Source organism: Gallus gallus, chromosome 10, assembly GCF_016699485.2.
Source record: "Gallus gallus isolate bGalGal1 chromosome 10, bGalGal1.mat.broiler.GRCg7b, whole genome shotgun sequence".
NCBI classification, from domain to species: Eukaryota; Metazoa; Chordata; class Aves; order Galliformes; family Phasianidae; genus Gallus; species Gallus gallus.
The window spans coordinates 8764409-8788433 of record NC_052541.1 but is presented as its reverse complement, the minus strand read 5'-3'; the positions used below and the strand labels follow the sequence as shown (position 1 = coordinate 8788433).

Here is a 24025-nt window from a genome sequence, read left to right as displayed (position 1 = left end):
CATAATCTTATAAAGGACCAGGCTAACTTTAGACCTAAATTCTAAAGAGATCTGCAGTTATTCCTGTTACCTGTCAGCAGCCAGGATCTCCAGGGCATTTGTAACATTTTAATATTCACTAACTTGGACAACTTACCCTCTTGTGAAATGCACTGAAACACCGGATAAAAAACAGATCCTGAAACTACTTCATGAGTCATAAATTAACGAGAAGTCTGTTGGCCAGAAGTTTTAAATCTCATTCCTTTTATGAAACCCCTCAATTCAAAACTCATGTGGTCTACAAACCTGGCCATCTGCTTGTATGCCTCTTCTGCCACTGCAAAGATATGTGGATCCATATCCCCCATATTTTGGCCACTGTACGCATTGATGATATCTTCGCCATAGATAGGCAGCTGTTCATAAGGATTTATGGCCACTAAGACGATACCTACACAAAGACAAAGAAACAAAGGGAGTTAGTAATAGTTGTCTCAAAATAAAATAAAACAAAAATGGGTTTAACATCAACCATTGTTCTAACCTTTCTAAAAATATTAACTGGAGAAGAATAACACACATGCTTTATGTTGTTGATTACAATAGATATTTAGTCTGACCTCGGCTTTAGGCACAAAAACTAGCATGAGTTTACTTCTATCCCATTTCAGGACATACATCAGGGACAGCTTTTTACTCCATTTCTTCATCTGCCCGTTCTAAAGCTAGTATGCATGAAACTACATCACCAGATTCAGAACACATCTCCTCCTCATACAGCACACAGTGCAGCACGTTGATCAATCTGCACGGCATTTTCCCTTTCTCTAACCGTAAAAGCACCTGGATTTGTGAATAATAGCTGCTAAATGGCCTCACAAGCATTTTGTTATGTACAGTGTGTTAACCCTTCAGAAGCTATGCAGGAGCAGTTTTTGTTACAAACAACAAAGTAGAGTCATAGCGTGACCTGCATGGCTTTACCAGGGGGCAGGAACAACCTCCTGCCTGTAGGACACTTCTGACAGGGGTCAAGAAAATGCATCACATGGAGCTGATACACAGAGGCACACAGTCATGTCAGGAAATTAATTATGCCTCTAGAAGAGGCCCACAAGATCCTCACGTTGTATGTCCATACGTGGAACTACTTACTCCTTCCATCATCTAGTTTTCCAGTTTTTTTTATGCCAATCATCACTACAGCATTTCTAAATTCACACCATCCTTCTGCTCTCCCAAAACAGACCACCTCCAATCCCCTCCTCTTTTACAGAAAAGCTCAGTCTTAATCTGTACATCTTTCCTACCCACAAAGTGAGATATGAATTTTCTTTTCCACAAGAAAAGAGGATTTCTCCGCCCACAGGGAGGGTCTGAACGAGGACTACTGATACTCCTCTCTTCTGCAGTATTTACTCTGGGCAGGGAACACTTCTTATCTGCTCCACGCAGAGGTGAAATCACTGATCACTGACATGTGAGACCTGGCCATTCCAGGCAAAATCTGCTCCCTTGACATGGCAATTCTTCCTCACCTTAACATGTGGCATAAGCAGAAAAAACAAACAAACGAACAAACAAACAAATAAAAAGTAACTCTAATTTTAACTGCAGCCCACTGTAAAAACACTGCCTCTTCTTACATTTGTGTTTCAAGGTGCTTGTGGCTGCATAAAGCCTGCAGCAAGCATGCTATAGACACTCCTTGGACAACGTACTCCTCAGTATCTGTGCTGAAAGCATTTCTGCAGCATTCAGCGCATTTCTAAATTTACCCCGAAAGTCACACAGGTGCACAGCTCCTCAGGGCTCCCAGCCCTCTGCTCCGTGCACATCAGTGCTGTGATTTCTATCTCAGGAACTTTCCATGCAGAGCTGGGAGAAGGGAAGCAAAAGCATCTGTAATCTGCCTCTGCTGCTGGGAGTACCATCCCGTTTTTAAATGCTGTCATGTATTTATAAATCAAGCACCAACCGTAGCAAAAGCATTAAACAATGATAGAACACTTTTCAGAAAGAGACCGGAGAAACCTTGATTTATTTCCTCAAATATAACGCCAGTGACACGTCTGGGCACGCCTATCCAACCCCTGCCAGTGTTTTTCCACCAAATGACTTCACCCAAATGACTCAGTAACTCAAGTTAAAAGTTGCTCTAAAAATGTGTGCCAAGTGCAACTCTGTTATGACGAGCCAAAAAATAAAAGGGGTGCAGGAATACAGGAGCCTGGTGCTGGCAGACACTGCAGTGCCCATCACCTACACTGGGAGTCAGCAGGTGCGGGTGCAAGTCAGCAGCAGCAGTCAGAGCTGGGGGCCGGAGCAGGGCCTGTGAGCAGCCCAAGGTGCTCAGAGCTGCCCCTGGTACAACCAGCCACATCCCTGGGCCTCATGGAGTCAGGCTGGGGCAGGAGAGCAGCAGGCAGCCATCAAAAATGAGCAGCTGCAGCCTGGACTGCCACAGGCTGATTTAACATCCCTAACGTGTCCGCAGCACAAAGACGGCAGTGTGTGTGGAGGATCAGGACAGGCTGCAAATCTAAGTCAGGTGAGCTCAGTCTGGGACATCAGAGAGGCTACAAATGATGGCTGTAAGGGCAAAAACTGGGAAGTGGTGGTGTTCCAGGGCCCTGGTGATGCTGTCAGCAAGAATGCCGGGATATTCTGCAGTATAAACAGCTGCGAAGCACCTCCAGACCCTGATGGTCCATAGGAATCTGCCTGCACACAGGAACACTTAATCCTTTCTTCTCAGCATACCTCATTGGCACATGTGGAGCCACACGGCCTTGGGATTCACAGGCCTGCTTCAGCACTGAACATAAGGCACGTAACGACTGATTTCACCAATAACGAGCTACTGCCAGGCACAGCGATGAGGACCAACCGCATTTTACCTGCGCTCAGTCCAAGCCACTAAGCTGGCTCTGCAGCAGCAGGAACTGCAGGTTTCGCTCTGGCGCTGAGGGCCGGATGAGGCTCCCTGCAGCAGTGCTCCCACGGGAGCGGACGCATGTGCCTCACTCAGCTAATTAGCCAGGTCTGCTAATTCACCAGCACTTGTCCTGACACTCACACCACACAGCTGATGTTTGTCAGCACTTCTGTGCAGTGCTGCTTATTACCAAAGCGTGCATAGCACAGTGGCAACTGAGGAGTCCTTGTGGGACTGTTGATTGTAGGGCAGGTAGGCTAGGTGATCTTTAATGCTCCCTTCCAATTCGAATGCTTCTATGAGCCTATGACTCCATGACTTGCCATGGAGAAAGAGACATGTGTTAGACAACCCAGCCTGCCCCACGCCAACAGGCCAGCTGCCAACAGCCTTTGGCACTGAGGCTGTGACGGATGGGCTCCTAAAGCCTCTCAAGCTTGCACATGTATTCAAACAGACATCAAAAAAGCCATGCAACACTTCAGACAATTCCCTCCTGCTTCTGCCTGCACTGGCAAAAATGAACCCTTGAATTCAAAACTGCAGCCCCATGACAAGTCTCCAACACATTAAAGCACTTAATTGCAGTAGTGGCTTGCAAAATCAACAAGTTACTGCCATCTGGAAATAACCAAAACAAGCAAGGCAGGAATTATATGCTTTCTATGGGAACTTTTAAACCAGTCTACCTCCCAGGATAATAATTCTGAATAATTCATATATAACTTATTTTTACCTCCACTGAATGGAATTGCTGTATTTATAAGAGCTATCATGGCCCTTCCCACATTGTGTGAGCTTTCATTCCTGCAGTTACATGAAATTTCATTACTTTTTGTTACTTTTTGCCATTCTTACATACATCCAAAGTAAATGTGGCCAATTCTTTCATTTTGAATGTATTCACCCATCTGTGAATATTAATGCAAACACTTTATTAACTTGTTCAAGTTTGCTGTCCTTCATAACAGGCAGTATTTATACATCTGAACTGATCAGGAATATTTACTGAGTTTTGATCACAGTCATAGCAGGTTATCCATATGTTTTTCCTTATAACCCTTCAGCTTCCGCCATGAACTCTTCATTTCATATTCTCAACAGCAAAACAAGACAATAAATCAGCTCTGGATTTCTGGTGATGGGCTGCCTGGAAGTTAAGAAATCAGGAGTTCTTCTGTTTAAAAGTCTGGGTTCCCTCAAATTGAAATTGAAAAGAATTTAATATCCGTTCAACCTATTACGCTAAGAAAAGAAGAACCACCCAAGACAACAAATGCACAGCACACTGTACTCTTCGGTCCCCCAGCAGGTGTAAGAACTCACTCACCTGCACTGTGACCAGCTGAAATTGCCACAGTGCACAGTCCACGTATGTCTAATTCACCCACCATGCATTTCACAAAGCATCACTTAGTATTGGGAAGCAGAAGGGCTGATCAAGCTCAGCAATCCCGAATCAATGAATTCCACAAGCTGCTAAAAGCCTTCTGGTCCTAGAAGAAACTGTGTAACATCAGCCAAACCCACAACTAAAGCAGCACGAGGACAAACATAAAAACAACTTCTCAAATAGCAAAACAAAACCAGCAGACAACACACTCCTTTAGAAAGCCTCTCGCAGAACACTAAACATAATCCATGTTTACAAGCAAACAAAATGCAAACCCAGCAGACTGTCTCACAGGACAGGCATGGCTGTACTTGCAGACACCACACTCATAAACTGGAAACTATTTACAAGGTTGGGTCGTACGACTCCGGTTACACAAAAGCCCTTTCACTGAACACTCCTCCATCAGGAGCTTTGCCATGGGGGCATGAGGGACAGGAATGTGGGCTATGTCCAAGATGGGGGAGCTGAGAAGTCTGGCGATTAAAACACAAACCCTTAGAAGGGGCTGCCCAGAATGGCTGTGGTTTCTTTGGTCAAAGCCCTGAGCAACCTGATCTCGTCAGATCTGTTTGTAAGAAGGGAGCTTCCTGGAACACTTTCAGAGGTCCCTTCTAACATAAACCATCCGGTGCCTGTGGTCACACTCTAACTGTGTGACAGGATGAGATGTAAGTATGCATCTCCCACACCTATGGGAATGAAGGTCTGCAAGCAGAGAAAGGCAAAGTCAAATTCAGGCCCCCATGGCCCGGACATTGCTCAGAGCAGGACTGGGAACAGATGCACTCTGCTGGGCTCCCACAGGTTAGGAACTGCTGGTGTGTGCAAAACGTGGCTCAACGCTAATGCTTGTGCCTAACATGCTGCTGGCCTTCTTCCCCACATCCCTCACCATGGTGGAGCTGTAAGAATGTCCAGAACAGGGAAGTCTAACACATGAAAAATTCCACCTGCAGACCAGGACAAGACAAGGCCTTATAATGCAAAATAGAAATTTCTATTTCAGATACCAGCAACCATGATTTGCTGCTGTCTGTCAAGGGCCATCCTGCAACACGACATCTGCAGCCTTGTGAAAGCCTACTCCACAGTTTGCAAATAGTGCAAAGCACAGTGAAATCATAAATAGCAAGTCTAATGTATGGTAACATGGAGAGGGCTCAATAACCTCTGGCATGCAGTAACAAGAACTGGAGCTGTCCTACAAACACTTGATTAGAAACAAAGTTAAACTGTGTATTTAAAAAGAAATCACTGGGCATGTTTTCTGCTGGCATAAATTGAGCTCTGGTAAATACACAGGTAGTAATTGGACTACATGTACAGGAAGAATGTGTCTTTGTTTTAATCAGACAATCACAAGAAGGAAATTTTTAGTATTTGATTTCCAGGAATAACATCATCATATTATGTTTTCAGACCTAAATGTAAAAAAAACAAACAAAACACCCAACCAACAAACGACAGCAACAAAACCCTAATGACTTGAACTGTTCCTTATGCACTAGCACAATGTCCAAAACATAGGCAAACTAAAGAAATACTTGAAAAGTTAACAGACTGTTTATAATGAAAGGTTACATTAAAAAGTTAAAAATGTATTTTGATTAAAAACTGACATTTAAAAGAAACACATGCACACAAGCCCAAGAGCATCAAGCCTAAACTGTCTCTCAGTGTGTCCTTAAAACAGACAACTCAGCTACAATTTTCTACCTACAATGAAGTGTTTGTTAAAGTAACTTCCCCACAGTTTGGCTGTATGAAAATATTACAGGCAATTACAGCTTTAGGTAACGTCTACTGTGAGCTAAAAGGTATTTTTAAAATTCACATTGTTCATGATTGTGAATGGACAAGCACTGGCTCACACACAGTTACAGATGCACTCTCATAGTTCTACTGACTGGAAAAAAACAAGAAGAAAAATAAAGGGGTATCTCCAGCACAAAGATACAGCAGCTCAATACAGATGCAGGCAATCAAAGGCAGGAAGCAATAAATCCATCCAGCAGCAAGGCTAACCTCCTACATCTGCAGCATGTGAAGCTCTCCTCCAGCCAATGCCTACCTATGCATGCCTAAGGGGAACAACAGTCAGCAAGGAATCCCATGGCTAAAATTGTTGAATACAAATTTCATAAACAGCCCACTGGGAAGCTAGAGGAACATCAAGTGAAGTCAACTTTTTTGAGCCTTAATAATTTCAAGCCTACTTGATGCACTTACTGACCACAAACACAGGGACTTTCACCAGAACAGCCCAACCTACCCTACCATTAAGTTAAAAGTACAAATATCAATAATAAACTTTTTCTGTCTGCTGCAGTCTCTGTGAAGATTACAGGATAAAAAGACAGTACTTGCCACAATAGGTATAAATGAGTTTAGAGTCTATAAATCGAACTTTGAGGTTGTGTAGCACAGCAGGTTCATGGAGATAACTGAGCGCAGTGAGGTCATTTTCACCAACAAGGATGTCAGGGTTTCGCAAGGGGGGGAGTTCCTTAGTCTTGGGGTCGAGGCAATATTCTAGGTCCTGAAAATCAAATGGAAGCACGTGTTGAAAGAACCGCAGTTTCGATCCCCTCATTCAACCCCTCCCATCGTTCTTCCCAGCAAAAGATTCCCAGGGTATAAAAACACAAGGTAACATTTACATTGTCTGGTGATTTGGGTTCTCCAAAAATATCATTAAAAAATTCCCAAAGGGGTTTTCTACATGCAACGGGCAATAATAAATGCATTTCATCCTTTTAAACTATTACTTAAACAAATGCCTCGCTTTTGCTGCCAAATCTTTTTATTAAATAAACTGAAATGTGTTTTATCACAAATCTAATTAGTTTTTCATATAATTTTCCTCTTGAGCAGGACAGAGGAAATAATTCCCATCAGTCTACAGCCAGCTTTATAAACAACAACATCACACAAGAACATTGGCAAGCACAAGAATGCCATGAAAACACAAACTGGAAAAAATGCTACTTATAGTTCACACAGATTTATGCAGATTAATCTCTAATGTAGATGTTTTAATTGCATCTGTCTCTGGAGGAAACAATGCTTCATTTACCTGACACTCCCTTGTCCCAGCACAATGTGTCTTAACTGGCAAACATCTGCATTCTACTACATTCAAAATGCAGGTGTGCAGCATCACTGCACAGTCTAGAACGTGGAGGGTGGAGCAAAACAGATCTTGTCTGATTGAAAAGGTTGTGCTCAGTTTGCCATACCAGAGATGTGAGTGAGTCAAAGAATGAAATTTATTCAATTAAAGTGTTTTAACTTAGGACCTATTCTATACACATAATCTGCTCATTTTACTTAATTACTATGTAGACCTCCACCTGAAAACAGCATGTGAGCTGCCCACTGGTAGGAAGAAAAGAAATTAAAAATAAATCCTTGTACTACTGCAGGAGATCTTTATTTTCTATGAGAAGACCTGAAGGACCACTTCCATCATACACTGACATTAAATAACCATTTAAATGGCATAAGAAAATATAAACAGGCCTTCACTACAAGGATGTGATCTTTTCAGAGAGACGTCGTCCCTTCTCTACACAGCATACTGCACCATTCTGGCAATGCTCTTAATCCTTGCCCCATCCTACTGGTATTAAGTTTCTCATGGCTATGCTCAACTCGAAAGTCACCATTTCTTTCTGCAACACTGTCCTCCTTGTGGCCCCCAGGAGTATCAACCAGGGTTATAGCTTTAACAGCATGAGTAGAAAAAGATAATATATATAACTGAATAATACAGGCAGCTGGATATAACCAATATTTCCGTTATCTTAGTTATTTTAAAAAATCAGGCAAAATGGAATTCTGTAAATAAACATAATTCATCACACAAAATGTAATACTCAAACTCTGTGGTCAAGAATAATAGCACATATAAAAATAGGGCTGTAGTTTTACAATATAGCTTGGTGTGTTAGGTACATCAGTCTCCCAAGAGCAATCAGTCAGGATTTAACACGCAGACCTACCTTGCCCTCTTCAAGTCGAAGCTGCAAAACTTTATCTCCAGGTTTATAATCTTTAAGAAGTTCTGCTGACTTCCAGACCTCCTCTGGGTCAGGGATCCAAACCCTGGCATACTGCAACATAAAAACAACAGCAACAGATCAGTGAATTCTGGAAGCAATATCGTTAAATCATCAACATGTATGATACCAAAAACTTCTTTTTCTCTTTTTTTTTAATAAATCTGTTTATAGCCAAACCTTTAAGCAAAAGATAAGTTGATTAGCACAGAGGAAGTGACTACGTTATTCTGTTGACACAAGGCTACATATGCGTTGCCTTCACTGCCTTTCTGCAGTAAGAAAAGGCCATTTCCTATACAAAACAATGTCCTAACACACATTCATCAACAATATAAACTACCTATGTTTTCAGAGGTCAAAAACTTTGCTACCAAAAAGATTACTTAAGAGCAGCTCTTCCGAGCAGATTCTGAAATCTCTCCAAACAATAGAGAAGAAAAGTCGAATTCCTGTTGTGATCATTTCCACCCAAGCCAAAGGTACAGGCCTGCTCTCTGCCAGGCTCTCAGAAGTGCTACACGTGTGCCAAACTCGTGCAGCTGCCTGGCTGTGTTCTCCAGCGCCAAGTCGTGGGAATGCCACAACAAAGAAGGGTGGTTCATCTGGACGGCTTCCGTTTGGTGTGAACTGAAATGAACAATCCCTAACGACAGCTTTTAGGAAACATCCTTGAATACAAGCCAAGCCAAACAAAAAAGTCCAAAATTTAAAAGGAAAAAAATTAAAAAAGCAGCACATTTTCCTATTGCTTATGTTCAGCATCCAGAAGAAATTAAAAAAAAAATCAGCTGTGAAGTCCTCAGTACAGGAGAGACACGGACCTGTTGGACCATGTTCAGTGGAGGGCTGCAAAAATGATCCAAGGGATTGAACACCTCCCCTGTGAGGACGGGCTGGTGGAGCTGGAGCTGCACGGCCTGGAGAAGAGAAGGCTTCATGGAGACCTGAGAGCAGCCTTTCAATAACTAAAGGTGGGCTATAAGAAAGAAGACTCTTTGGCAGGGTCTGCTGTGACAGGACAAGGAGAAATGGTTTCAAATTAGAAGAGAGGAGATTTATACAGGGAAGTGGAAGAAGTTTTTTTACACTAAGGGTGTGCAATAAGATTGGAACAGGCTGTCCATCCTTGGAAACATTCAAGGTCAGGCTGGAGGGGCTCTGAGCACCTGGTGGAGCTGTCGGTATCCCTGCTCACTGCAGGGGAGTTGGACTAGATGGCCTTTAAAGGTCCCATCCAACTTCTGTGATTCTGACACCAGCTGCTGCAGTACTCCCCGGTTCTCTGTTGACAGTGCATTAAGAACCTCACCAAGACTGACGGATAAGGTGCCCAAAAGAGTTAAGATGGTTCTGAGAGTCCAATTTGTTATCAGCATTAACAAATTCTTTATCACTTTAAAACCAGCTCAGTCCCGCAGTAAGCGTGCACTGCGGCAAAAAGGAAACCAGGGGAAACTATTCAAAACAAGGAGCGGCTTCTTCCCATCCCAGATGTGCAACAGAACCTCGCACTGCCTTCTTGTTGCAGGGCAGCAGTGTGGCAGTGCACTCCCAGGTGCAGCCATCCAGGTACCACACTGCAGTGCCCCGGGCAGCGCTGCTACGTCCAGCAAAAACACTGCAGCCCTTTTAATTACCAGGCTTTGGCATCTCATTTGAAGCACACGAGGGCAGAGCCCAATGCGTTTCTTCTCGCAAATCAGGCCTGTTCACTCCTTTCCATGCACTCTCAGTGCTGCCATTTCGGTGCTGGTATTTGTCGCAGTGTTACTGAGTTGGGACAGATTTCCCCCTCACCCTCAGGTACATCCCAAGCCTACTGTGTAGCTGCTACTGAGTCCATAGAAACCACAGGAATAGCAAGGACTATTCCCCAGAGCCTGGGGAAATCTGCCAGTTTAACACACAGACATCACCCTATCAGTCACAGCTGAAGACAAAATGTGTATGTGCTGCACTTGGTCCAATTTTTATGACTTTTTATTCCCTCACTAGTTTCCCATCTACAATGTCTTCGATGGGAAACCACACTTAAACGTTAATACAGAAGAAGTAAGCTACAAATACGCTCAGGACAGAGGGCCAGCAGGCTGGTCATATGCTGTTTTCCAATGTTAGAAAGGCAGCAGACTCGTAAGACACAAAGTTAACTTCGGGCAGCAAATGTTGCACAGCAGTTTCTAATTATGTGATCCATGCCAGAGTGAAACAGGCACCTCTAATTTATTCAGCTGAAACCGTACATTTGTGACTGTCTGCAGAAAGGAAGGAGAAAGCAGAAAACAGATCACCATAGAAACTGGGCTACGAGAGACAGCTGAATCTTCCACATGACATAGCCTCACAGACACTAAAGTCATCCTAAGAGCACTAAGCTGTACCATCTCTGCCCAGCCTTAAATCCCTGCCAAAGAAACACCTGGTAGAAAGAGCAAGTAGGAGGAAAGAGAGAGATAGCTTCTAATCAGAAGCAGTGAATCGTTTCCCAGCGTTCTCACCTCACTAACTTAGCAGAATGGTTTGCCAAATCAGATTTTCATTCTGTCTTTTGCATAATCAGTTGATGGTAAAATTCCACTGCTATAAAGTCTTTCGTGTGCTCCAAGCCTAAGCAGAAAGCAAAGCACTGTCAGTGGTGGAAAGAGGACCAAGGTCATCTGGGAAGCACCTTGCTCTGGTATGCCTAACATTCATCCTCATTGACTAATACACAAAAGCAAGCTTATGCCTACATTAAAATAAGACTAAAACACAATAAACTTCTAGAGACGATGAATTACAAACCAATCTTCTAAAAAGGGGAGGAAATCCTAGCCAAAAATAACACTGAAATTGCAGTAAAAACGACGGCAACAATCAGATCAACTTGACTGAAACTGTGCTCAATGAACCAGGACGAAAACGCTGATAGGAGATCACAGTTAGACTGACTCAAGGAAAAGCAGTGAATGACGCTGTAGGAAAACACGGCTGTGGCTCACTCTGAACTAGCTTCAGAAACCATCGGTGAACAGAAGGCACACTGATGAGACAGCCGTGAGTTCAGAAGGAAGAAGAAATAACCGAACACATATAAACAGGGTTACGTCTAAATTACATTTCTTGCCTCGACTCTCCCAGCCTCACCGGTGACGTCAAACACCACCGCCTGCACAGCCACATGGACGGACAGACGCACCGTGCTCTGTGCTGGAAGGACAGGTGCTGCGAGGTGGTAAGCAGGGCTACCCATAGGATGAGCTGACAAAAAGACAGGGCAACGTATGCGTTTCTCACTGGTGGGTCACTGTATTATCAGAATTTCACATAATAAGAAAGTGTAATAGAAAATTGCAGCGTTCTGTAATACCTCATGATTTCATCTTAGATCACATGAAGAAATCAGCAGACTATAACAATCATCTATCAAATGAGACCATATGACTCAGAAAGCTTCTCTTCTGAGATATTAACTTCTTGAAGCACAAACTGACGTTGCTGACGGGACAGAATTAGAAATGCAAGCGGCCCAGCATTGGCTTCAGCAGTCGGTTTTCCACTTCCATTGCATAACCACAGTTATTGCAGGAGATGCAGCTATTTGTCCAGCACAGCAGCTCTTCTGAGATGCACTGAAAGACTTCACAAGGTGATATGTGCCCTACCAAAACCAAACAGGAAACGTCAACCCGACAAAGTTGTCCCTAGCACCAAAGACCTGCCCTTTCACTTGAGCTCCTACGGCTTTTACTTTAGCAAAAATGACCGAGTTTTTCTTTTACAGACAGCCTTAAAACCCACAGCCTTCTAGGTGCTAATCGTGAAAAACTGAGGACAGACATTACCTCTCTCCTTCACAAACGACCTTATTTTTGGGTAGGAATAAAGCAGTTTGTTAACATCTGGATCAAAGTGATACCTGCAGCACGAGCTGGGGAAGCTGATGGAATAGCAACAGCCCAAACTGGACCAAACTCATGCAGTGCGAGCCTGTTGCTAACTCTGAGCACGGCCGCCTGGAGAGAACAGTGTGCATCATTAAGGCTGGACAAGGAAAAGTGTCTGTTAGCAAGGCACAGCTACAAGGCCGTCCAAAAGCTGTGAAAGGCTGGGTGAAACAGCTGAGCTTACCTATGCAAAATGCTTGCTTATCAGAATAGCATTTCCTGAGCTGTGCGATTTCCTTGGGTAGGATTGCTCTGAAAACATCAATGGATGCCACTGGAATAATTCGCTTTCAGCCTGTAGTCTCCCTTACACTGCTCTCACAACGCCAACACCACAGGTGGCAATTCTGAACCTAAGAGCACTTAGGAAAACTTTCTCTTTTGTACTAACAGTACATGCAGATGCATGTCCAGGTGAGTAACAGGCTTAAACACAAGTCTTAACTTGACCAGCCCAGATCTCAGGCAGAGATCCTGATCAGTAACACAGGAGGCAGCAGCAGGTCCCAGTTCTCCCAGTGCTGAAACCAGAATGATTTTTTGCAGTACCCCCAGCCTTTTTGCGGCCCTGAGGAAGCACTGCATTTCTAATAAGAACACACTGCTGCTGGTTGCAGGCTGAAAAGAAAGACAAGACTTTACCATCCTTCCAGAGAAATGGCAGGTAACCAGGAAGGATCAGAAAGCAGCCAAAGACTTCACTTCCATGACAAGCAGGATGCAAAATTTCTGAGCAATTCCTCTCAATTCTTGTTATGACCCGAGGGCTAATTAACTTTCCAAGAGAATCACAACAAAAAGTATCGATTTTCTTAACAGCAGTAGCATTCTTCTGGTGTGGAGGGCATTTTCTGCCTGGTTGCTCAGCAACAGCCATTTCTATACCTCTCGTACAGTTTAAGACCTAATATTTATTATGTATTAGTTTACAAAGACATTAATATGATACATAGTGAGGAGAACATCTGCGACCATTTGTATTAATGCTTCATCTGACAAATAATTTCACATAAGCTGTTTTTCTAATAGGAAAACTAGAAGACTACCACATAAATCTAACTCAGGAAAGAAACTTCTCTCCCCACGCTTCCCCAAACTTTTTAGTTGTTATTAATTTCTGGGTTTCTTAGAACTGCTGAACTCTGCAGATATCTTGACTAATATGCAAGCAATTTTCTTTTGCATCTAAAACATTCTGCATATTTTTTTTAAGGGTCAAAGAAAGAGAACTCAGCTAAATACTCCAGCCTGGCAGTTCTCATACTTCTGCAGTTCTCATTCCAGGCTTGCAGGGAGAATAAGCAGCCCTGCATTCTAACAGCTCCTTGTTGCCTTATGGCTAGGAAATCACCACTTCCCGCTCAGACCTCATTACTCTCACATGGTTATGATAGTAAACAAGGAAAAGAGCTCTTAGTTTTTACTGGACTTTACTGCTACATCCTTACGAGATCAGTAAATGAAATGAAACAGAAGGTCAGGTCTCACTGGAGCCTTGTCATACAGCTTGTTTGTAACACTCCGCATGGTCAGCCCTTCCATACAGGCAAGGACTGCTAGACTGGTAAACTCTGGTGTCTGGAGGAATCATTCTGACCAGCAGCTCCTTCTGCTAACAGCGGTGTAACACATTTTAAGGCCAATTTCAAAACACTGAACTCTACAAAGGCGTGTCTTTGAGCTTAAATAACCTGAGACTTCTTCCTATAGAACAAATTACACTGATATCCTGAGATGCTCCTACATACAGCTTTCATTGAACTCCATAGGTTGACACCATCTTTAATGGTTATATAAGTAGAACTAAGCAAGGGATGGAAAAACAACGTTCCATAGAGTCCTGGGACAACATGGCACCCCTGGGACCAGAAGAGCAGATGGGAGTCCTGGGGCCCGCAGGCGGCTGCACTGAGACTATTAACACACACCCAGGGAGTGACTTACAAACTCATCCTGAGATAAACAAGTAGAAAACGAGTCACAAACAACATCGAGTAACGCCACCAAATGTTTCAGCCATCACACCAGGCCTCTGAGTTACCTCCGTGCTGGCAAAGGTCAAATGCAGAGACAGACCTGTATATAAGAGCATACTGCAGCAGAACAGCGGTTCTCCTCCTCAAGAACAAGTGCAAAGGAAGAGCGAACTCCAAAGTGCAGAGCAGCACAGCCACCAACTGATAAATACCAGAGGTCTCTGCGTGTTTAACTACCACAGCCACTGTAGAGATGAGTTTAAGAACAAACAACCTAACAGTTGGGGCATATAAACCAAGGGTAGCAGCTTGGCCGTGTCACTGCAGAGCTAACCAGCACGGCAGGCTCTTCTGAAGGTTGCTCCACGTGGAAATAGAAGCTGATGCATGAATACGTAACTGTATGCATAGGTGAATGCATTATGCCTGCATCTCCCTCTCCGCTAAACAACTGCCCCGAGCTAGCAGCCGTACCACAGCAGGGAGTCACTGCCATTCTGCCACAGCTTCAGCGACCAGAGGGCTACAAAGATGGGGAAGGGTCTGAGGCCCGGTGTGGGAGCAGGGGCTGAGCCCATGGGTTTGCTCAGCCCAGAGCAGAGGAGCTGAGGGGAGGCCTATGGCGGCTGCAGCTGCTCACAGGGAGTGGAAGGCAGCGCTGAGCTGTGCTCTCTGGGGCAGTGACGGGGCCTGAGGGAACGGCATGGAGCTGTGAGGGAAGTTCTGCACCAGAGGGGCAGATCGGTGTTTGCAGCGTGCAGGGTTAAGCATGTCAGACACTGTGCCCTTCCCTGCATGCAGGGAAACTGCTTCCACCAAAGGTCCTTTCTTTAATATTTACTTAAAGTATGCTCTGTATTTCGGACTTGGTCACTTGTAACAACTCCTACTTTGTCAAGCATGTCTTTGGTCCAAGGTACAACCAACATGGGCCTTAACTATGAGTATCCTATGAAAAACCACTGCAGTACAATTTAGAACTGTTGGTTAGCCACCAGGGAAATGTCCATCAACTTACATGAACTCAGCTTACATCAATTTACATGAAACTTTGCCTTACTTTGAAGTGATGCCAGGGTCACCAAACAAAAATGTAAGGTTTTATTTAAATTTAGATATTAAAACTATAGCAACCTTTTGGATAAAGTTCAGAGAAAATGGTCCCCTTGGAAATCCACATGCTGGGAATGATATCAAACCAGAAAACCTTTATTTTGCACTGCCAACTCTATGAAAAAATAGTGAATTTATCTCTTTTCCTCACCTTTAAAAGCTTTACTTCCTACATTTCATATTGATTGTACTTGACCTCCCCTTCAGTGACATAGGGAAAGACAGATTTGGTTTATAATCAGTCACTACTATATCACACAACACATTAGCCATCAAACTGTTGCCCATTCAAACAACCCCCTAAAGTGCTGCATGCAGAAGCAGCATTTACCAGCCTTTGCTTTATTCCCAGCTCCCCTTCCACACCTGGCTGCCCATCCTCCAGCAGCTGCCATCTCCAGCCAGCTGCCACTGCTGAAATCTTCATCTGTGCATTATTTAGTTGCGATGCCAGTAGCACAGACAGCTGAACACCACCACACAGCTCAGGGAAGTCACACGCAGTCCTGCTTTGGTATATTTTGAGTGTGACCGCATGATATTCCTGACAGTGTTTAATTAAGGTTGTGTTATCAGTTACACAAAGCTAAAACCTGCTTTGTGGTGTCCGTGCAGACCCTGGAAGCCCAGCACGGCCACGCTGCTCCCAGTGAAGCATGAACGTTTTGGTCATTGCTTGAGGCACAAACAAACGTACAACCAACTTCTTGAATAAGCACAATAATCTCATCAAAAACACGGATCAGAACTGGGATGGTCATCTTCAGCTGAGCAACAGCAAACTGCTGAGCTCTGACGCTGGGAAAACCTGAGTTTTGGGTCATACCCACATAGAGAGGCACACAATGCACTGCATCTCAACCTCTGCCATCAAAATGAAGGCCAACACAGAATTACACGCTGGCGACGTCAAAAAGAAGTTAATTACGAGTCTGCCCTAAAATACCTCCCAGAACATTCAACCTGAAAAACATGTTATGAGAGTTACAGAATAGCGGCCACAAAAAAATTAAGGGCAAATGAAAACCTACAGCCACCCCCTGCATATTCAGCTAATGAAACAAGTTGCACTGAAGAAGGAATATCAGGAAGAGGTGCCTGATGTCACGCTTGTCTCCAGACCACGGAAGACCATCGTGTCTCTCACAGACTTTTACGTGTTGATGGTTATGTAACACTGGTTTCATTTCCTCAAGTTCTTACATGGATTTACTATCCTACAACAGCATTTTTCAGTGATTTCCCCCAAAGCTCCTGGAAGGCTCACCTACAACAGGCAGAAGATGCTCACCATTCCATGCAGCGCGCTGCACAACCCAAGCTGTGCCTTGGGAAGCTGGAGCTCCCAGTGCTGGCTGCAGCTGGATGCCCATTTTAGGTTCTCTGGTGCTAAGAGAGGAAGCGTTGTCTTTTGTCTGTGTCAGTGCTTCAGCAGAGAGCCATCTGCATCGCTGGGATGAGATTATTTGGTGTATCGAGCACTCCCTTAGACAGGAAGGAGAAATAATGCTTGCATTGATCTGGCAGATGCACTGAGCTGTGCTGTGCTGCGGCACCAGAGTCTGAGACAAGGAGTTATTGAGAGAAGAGCAGCGTGGCCATAGCTGATCACCTGGCACACAGCAGCACAGACAGGTAAATATATCTGGGTCTGTAAGGCATCCAGAGTGCACACAACTGCTGACTTACCTGTGTGCCACACAGCAAAAAATGCAAGGAAAGACGTTTGGTACAGACACTGACAGTAGGCACGGCTGTACTCTTCTGAGCATTCTTGTGTGAGGTTGGGATCAAGTCTGAACAGCCCTTCTGGTTTCACTTGAGAAAAGTCACAGGAAGAGTCCAATACCTCCTGGCCGTTCTAAAAACCCAAAATGAATGACTGCAAAGCACTGCATTCAGTTCGTGTGCAACTGGTTGCCTTTTGTTAAGCTGCACAGAAGCACCAGCTTGAGATGCAATCATATTACAACAGAGCTTTTGCTGCCTTGGCCGAATTTACTCAGGGAAAACCAGTTTTACTCAGCTAACCCAGAGCAGAATTCGGCCATTACAGCCCAGTCTACACCAACGCAACACCGTAACACAACCTGACCTCAGTGAGCCCATTAACGGAGCCATATTTAGTCTCACCATCTTTCCATAGGTAATTAACAGCCAGTCCTCATGCGAGGAACTAGAAATGGTGTGAGCAACCTGACAAGCTCCAGCACAGAGCCGGCAGGCAGGGTGACATCTGCCACACGTCCCCCACCAGGGCTGGGGAAGCCGAAAGCAGAAATGGGGCCAACAGGTGCGGCGGGGCTGAGATGTGCTCAGAGGGGAACTGCGGCGTTTCTGCTGCACAGGAGAGCCCAGAGGAAACTCCTGGGCAGCCGCAGCTGTTCGCCCCGGCACTGCCAGCACCACCGCCTGCCTCGGCCAGCACAGGGAACTCCATAAGACATGGCTGTGCTGGTGAGAGGAGAGGAATCAAAGCCCTTCTACGCCACAGCTTAGATTTCTGCACCATACTTAGCCTTTGAAAAAGGTGTATTCCACTGCTTTTCTCTGCAGACACTGATAGCTGACTGCCTGTACATCATTTATGCTGCCCCTGTACTTCCATTACATGACTGTTAGCACAAAGAGATGCACTCCGACATCAAACCTGAACAACTTCTCACATTCTTCTAAAGGAGACAATGTCCTCAACAATGAAATCATTGCCTGAAATGTTTGAAAACAGTCTGCCCTATACATCTCCAAGCATAAACCAAAACTCTATTTACTCTAAACTCCTATTAACAAGCTCTCACATGATCAGGTTGACAGTCTCCACCTCTGTCCAAAGCAATAAAACAACCAAACATGTTCTACTTACTTTAACGTACATATATTCTAGACCACCTATTTCCATCTCGCATCTCTTGTGACACAGATTTTCAGCACTTTCCAAGGCAGTTGGTGTTTCTTTTCCAGGCAAAACAGGCTTAACCTCCATGGAAAATATTTCTGTCTCTCCTTTCCTGCTGCACAGTAACTCATAAGGCGACTTGAGAATCTCACTGGTTCCCTCAGCAAAACAGCTGAGGTCATCTGCTTTAAAGATATGTATGAATAACCCATGCAGTCTGCAGGGTAACGTGTGACATGCCACGCTGGGGCAATGAATTCCCTCATTGTTAGGCTGACCCATAATATTTTAGTTTCTCTCTCCAGCTCTACAAAGAGTGCCCTCCCATCACTCAGTGAGCAACTGCAAAACTCTCTCAGCTTGTGATAATCAAATGGGAGAATTCAAAGGCACTGCAAATAACTGCAGCAAGACTTCATGATTTTTCACAGCCATTTACAAAATCCATATGGGGATGCAAATGCCTCAAATAAGCATCTCTTCTTCTATATTTAGAACTAGGCTAGAAGCATGCAGTTTGCATCTAACCACACAGCAATCTTACGAAGCTTTACATGGTAAGTCACAAGTCATATGTTCCTTCTGTGTTAACTGCTTACTATAAAGAGAGGATGAGAGCTCTTTAAAGCAGGGTTGCTTTAGCCTTTATATTTCATGTTAAAAACAAGGCTCTCAGCACACCAAAGCATAAGCAGCCTGCAAGAATCTGCTCTCAGCCATCTCCGTTGGCTCCTCTGCGCTAAGTGAACTCAGCAAGCCAATTATCCTGTTAATTACTGGTGGCAGATTTTATTTGAAGTGAATTAACCTGAGAGCTTTACGGGCAACCATACCTGAATGATCTTGACTGCTTGTCCTCCAGCTCAGCCCTGATACTGTTCCCTCAGACCTACCATCACTGCGGCGACCTCTCATTGATATCTGCTCACCTTCTTTTTATCTCCTTTTCCACCTAACACTTTAAGAAGCTTTACCCCAGCCTGGAGTAGCTCCACGCCACTATTGAAGAATGTCCCTGACCGCACTATGCTATTGTCCCACACTAATGGGACAAAGAAACCAAATCCATGCCAATAAGGAAAACAGATGTGCAGCACTGGGGAGCTCAGATGACCCACCTGGCCCAGCACTGTGTGTCGGACTGCTGCCTGCAGCAAGAGGGCAATGCAGAGGAGATAGGCAGCTCCATTATCTTCCCAAGATGGTGAGAAGCCTGGAATGTGGAAGCTCCTCCTGCAAATACGCTCTTGCTATTAAATGTTAAAACTGGGCTTTAAGTAGGCAGGTCATAACTTAGTGCAACACTGCATACACAGAGCTTAACACCAAGAAGTTGACAGGCAAGCATCCCCATGATATGTTTCCTTTTGCTTTCCCGCACCTATTATTCTGGGCAGGCAAATGATGGCAAAACTACTTCTTGGCAATAAGAGGAAATAGAAGGTCAAAGCCTTGCAGATGTACAGGCTTGATTTCAAAGCATAAAATTAAGCAATAGGATTACTCACACCAGTAAAGATAAAGCTTTGGGGAGGATCAGAGCTAAGCAAAACCAGGGTTAAGCGAAGCCAAGGCATTCTGAGAACACGGAGGAAATGATGCAGTCCCAAGCAAAGGCAAACACAAAGCTCGGCCCTGGCACTGGGCTCTGCCCATAAAGTCCCTGGAAGCCTTCCTGCTAGCGTTGGTAAACGAGCCCTTAGCAACCCCATCACACTCCATCCTGCAGCTCAGATGTGAAGCCAGTGGGAGGAAGAAGTACTGTACAAAGAGCCTTTGAGTTCGGCACAGCTTGGGTGCCTTCAGATACATTCCCACTTACTTGAAAGTTTTGGTACAGATTTAAACCACTAAAATTCTTAGGAGCATTGCCCTCTGAGATAAAAATATACATCTGTGGTGCACCGTGAGCGACACTACAGTCTATGGCAATAGCTGAAGCAGAAGACCGACAGAAGAGGAAATAGTGAAAGTTGCAGACGTGAAGGAAACTCCCAAGAAATGCGGGTTGACTGAGCCAGACTGTACTTTCTGCAGCAGGAACCACCTATTTCTCAGGGGAAATACAAGGTTCTTCCCTGCTGCACAGGAGAAGAGCAGAAGATAGCTCTGCTTGAGTTCATCACCACCATGACTGACCAGCAGCAGCCTGTCCTCACACCGCTCCTTGGCCCCGGTCCCACCGTACAAATGCTGCACAGTCAAGCCTGACTGCTACGGTAGTAAACACTGCTGCACTCTGGTGAGCACACAACTGGGCCAGAGAAAACCTCCATACATCCAGCACACAAATCAAACAGCCCAACGAGGTGTGTCTGGACGTGTGCTCCCGGGCACATACAGGTGTCATGACTCCAGGAACATAAGCTCAAGTCACAAAATCTGAGTTGCATGGAGTCCCAAGTGCACACGCTGGGTTCTGGTTTCACTGTACCCTGCAGCCACTGGCCCTGTGCCACTCTGCCCTCAGCAGCTACACTGCCCATGGTTGGCTTTGCTGACACTTCTTGCTTTTATCTCTTTAATCCTATTAAGAACAGACCACCAAAACCAGATCTTGTGATACGGGATGCTTCTGTGACTTCAACCAATTCAACCCGCTCAGTGAGCAACTTCAATAGCAGAAATGCTTTCTTTAATTCTGCAGAGATTAAATGATGAATCTCGTTGAAGAGGGAGACCAGCTATTGTAATGCTGCGGTCTCAGAGCCAAGCAGCTGCCTGCAGACAGCACAGTAAGCAAGAAAGGCATTCTTGCGATGCTGGGAACCGCATGAGTGGATTTTTGTTCCATGCAGTTCCCTCTGACACTTCCCTCTGTCAACTCAATGCTACAAACCCTCAAATGGAACCACTTCTCCACCAGAAATGCAGGCCAGCTGCTGAGCTCAGCTCATCCACGCCTATGGTCCGTAAGGAGACTGGGTGCTGCTTCCTGGAAGGCTCAGAAGGGACACTGCTGCTGCTATCACCACCACTGGGTGAGCTTGCCTGAAAGATACTGGAAAGGGAGGGTTGCAGCAGGGATCAAAGTGAATGAATGAATGAGTTGGTAAATAAATAAATATGCTGAACCCGGCCATACAAAACTGACACAGAAATACCTCGAGATGGCAAAGCAGCGGGCTGCAGGAAAACAGCATAAAGCAGGAACAACTCAAATCAGGGAAAAAAAAGGAATGAAAATGAAGTACGTTACAGTTCCACTCGGTTCCCAAAGTCCCAAAACTTTTGAAAACTACCTTGCAGAAGGACTACTGATCTGCCATTGAAAGCATTCCAGCGGGAGGACAACACAGCCCGGGGGCACAACACACACTGAGAATGCCAGGGACAGATACAGCCCACAGAGTGCCCCAGCACTGATGGTAACGCCTCCCAGCAGAACCTGTACTCATAGCATTGCTGGGAGCGGCAATGCACAGCACAGCTCAAGCCATTACTCAACATTAGCTTTGCCAGCCCTCCAACTCGGATTCACACATCCACATTAACCATCAGCAACGCGGAGCAGCGAGGTTGGCCATATGGTCACTGAGTGCGGACAGACACCCTGAGACAACACTTCAAGAGATGCCAACAGCCCCTTTGCACAGCAGCCCCCACTACTGATGTATTTTCCCAGCCACTATCAGTGACTCCTGGCATACACACACTGGATGGTGGATAGTGGGCAAGGTCGGGTGGTTGGCAGGGCGCTGCTCCTGGACATACACACAGCACACAGGAAGCAGTGATGTGCCGTAAATGCATTCCCTCCTGCACCCAACCCGAGGCACACCTGCCACCAACGCCACGTGCTGGGTGTGGTGCTGTATTGGAAGCTCTGGTGCTTTAAGGAGCTGTCCTGAATGACAGTCCCGGCTGTGCCTGCCAGCATAGAAAAGATGTGAAAGTCACTCTTTCTGTGCCTGCATATGGCTCTAAAGAGGACAGGCACAGCTTCGTGCAAGAGGGGAGCACAGAAGCAATCCTGCTGTCCTCGGTCATCCAGCATGACAGCTACTGGAAGATGGACCCGTTTTACTTTCATGCTCTTCTGCGCACTCTGACCTTACATCCACCATCTGTGCCACTCAACCTGGGATGAGCTCTGTTGCCACTGCTCATGGAGAATCCAAAGCTGGCAGAGCAGCGCCATGGCTCTGCCTGGGGAAGGCAGCAAGGAAGGCTGTGCTCCTGCAGCCACCCCGCAGCCCGTGCCCTGCCCTGCACAGTGCGGCCCCAGAGCCACGCAGCTGTCCAGGGCAGTGAATCCAAGGTCAACGTTCGACATTAAAGACAAATGCTTCTGATTAACTCCTCATGAGAGATTTCAACTCGCTGTCATAGTAAAAACCTTCACAGAGAGGGAAATCAAGAGTAACTTCTCAGAGTAACTCCTCATAGAGCTGAGCACCTCTGAGCGCTTGGGAACAACGCTGCAGCTCTGCTGCTCTTTCAACCGGAATTTTCTTCCCTTTTTGCAAAAAGTTAATAGAGAGAAATGTCCACAAGACATGGAATGGAGACGCCCAAAGACACTCAGCGTGATGCGGGCCGTGCGTCTCCCTCCCTGGGGATGGGTTAGCAGTGCAGCACAGGCGGCTGCGGGCCTCGATGGCCTTCAGAGGGCCGCACGAGGACTTGAGCAGCTTCCCGAAGGAGCCGTCGCGGGGTTTTGATGGCGCCCGGGGCCGGTAACCCCGTGCTCCCTCCTGCTCCGCCGGCCGCTTTTCCCAGCCGTTCTGCACCAGGTGCGATGGAAGCAGAGCGCCGGACGGACAAAAGCCCGGCTGCAGCCCGCCCTCAGGCCGAGCCGCGGTGCCGACGCGCGGGGACACGGGCCGCCGGGCCGCCACAGACACAGAGCGAGCAGCGCGCGGGATGCCGAGCCGCCGCCGAACGCCGTCTGAAGGCGCAGCGTCATCCCACAGGCGAGGCTGCACCGAACGCCGCTCCGCGCGGCGAAGCGCGCCCCGAAGCCCCGCGGGTCCCCGCCGGCCCCCGCCCTGACCCCGCAGGTCGCACCCCGACGGGCGGCACCCCGGCCGGCACGGCCCCGCGCTCGGCCCCGCAGACGAACGCCGCCGCCCCCCGCAGCGCTCAGCCCGGGTTCGGCCGCGTCGCCGGGTCCATCTTGAGGCGAGGCCCGGCCCGGCCCGGCCCCCCGCCGCTCTCCACCGCCCCCAGCCCGCCGCCCGCCGCCGCCCTACCTTGGTGTACAGCTCGGAGGCGGCCATGGCGCGGGGCGCGGCCGCGCTGCGGCGGGCGGGCGGGCGGCGGCGGCGGGAAGATGCTCAGGCGGCGGCGCGGCGCGCCATATTGCTGCTACCTGGCGGGCTGCGGGGCCCCGCTCTGTGCATTGTGGGAGCGCGGCGGGCGGGCGGCGCTGCCTCCCACCGGCGGGCGGGCGGCGGAATGCCCCGAGAGCCGCGCCCGGCCCTGCCCTGCCCTGCCCGCCCCCGGACCCGGCCGCGCTGAGGGAGGCGGGCGGCCTGTGCCAGCGCGGTGCTACCGCCCGGTACGTGTCTGTAACGCTCCGGTCATCGGCAGAACGCTGAAGAGTACCGGGCCCAGAGCGGCGCGTGCAGCTCCGAGCTGAGGGGGCTGAGAGAAATAAACGTCTCCAGAAAACGCAGCTCCCCCGTCGGAAGGGAATACGAGCGGCACCCCCGCTTAATCAGCCCTGAATGGGTTTCTCACAGCCCACGTTACAGTTTCAGTCCTTGGGATGGCAGAACTGCGGCACTCC

At 46.7% G+C, this 24025-nt stretch overlaps 1 protein-coding gene across 25 annotated transcripts in view; it reads right to left on the bottom strand.

Annotated features, from left to right (window-relative positions):
- Positions 1-24025, bottom strand: part of MYO5A (myosin VA) — a 97727-nt gene that overhangs the window by 69950 nt on the left and 3752 nt on the right. For 18 of the 25 annotated variants that reach the window (XM_046898913.1, XM_046898919.1, XM_046898921.1 and 15 more), the window contains exons 1-4: positions 18259-23539; positions 8321-8431; positions 6684-6855; positions 289-433 (exon numbers count right to left, since the gene is read on the bottom strand). In XM_046898913.1, the coding sequence (XP_046754869.1) occupies positions 289-433; positions 6684-6855; positions 8321-8431; positions 18259-18573 (743 nt within the window). In that variant the 5' untranslated portion in view covers positions 18574-23539. Of the gene's footprint in view, positions 1-288; positions 434-6683; positions 6856-8320; positions 8432-10878; positions 14224-18258; positions 23631-24025 lie in introns of those variants that run through there. The other 7 variants (XM_046898932.1, XM_046898934.1, NM_205300.2 and 4 more) reach the window with 4 other exon arrangements.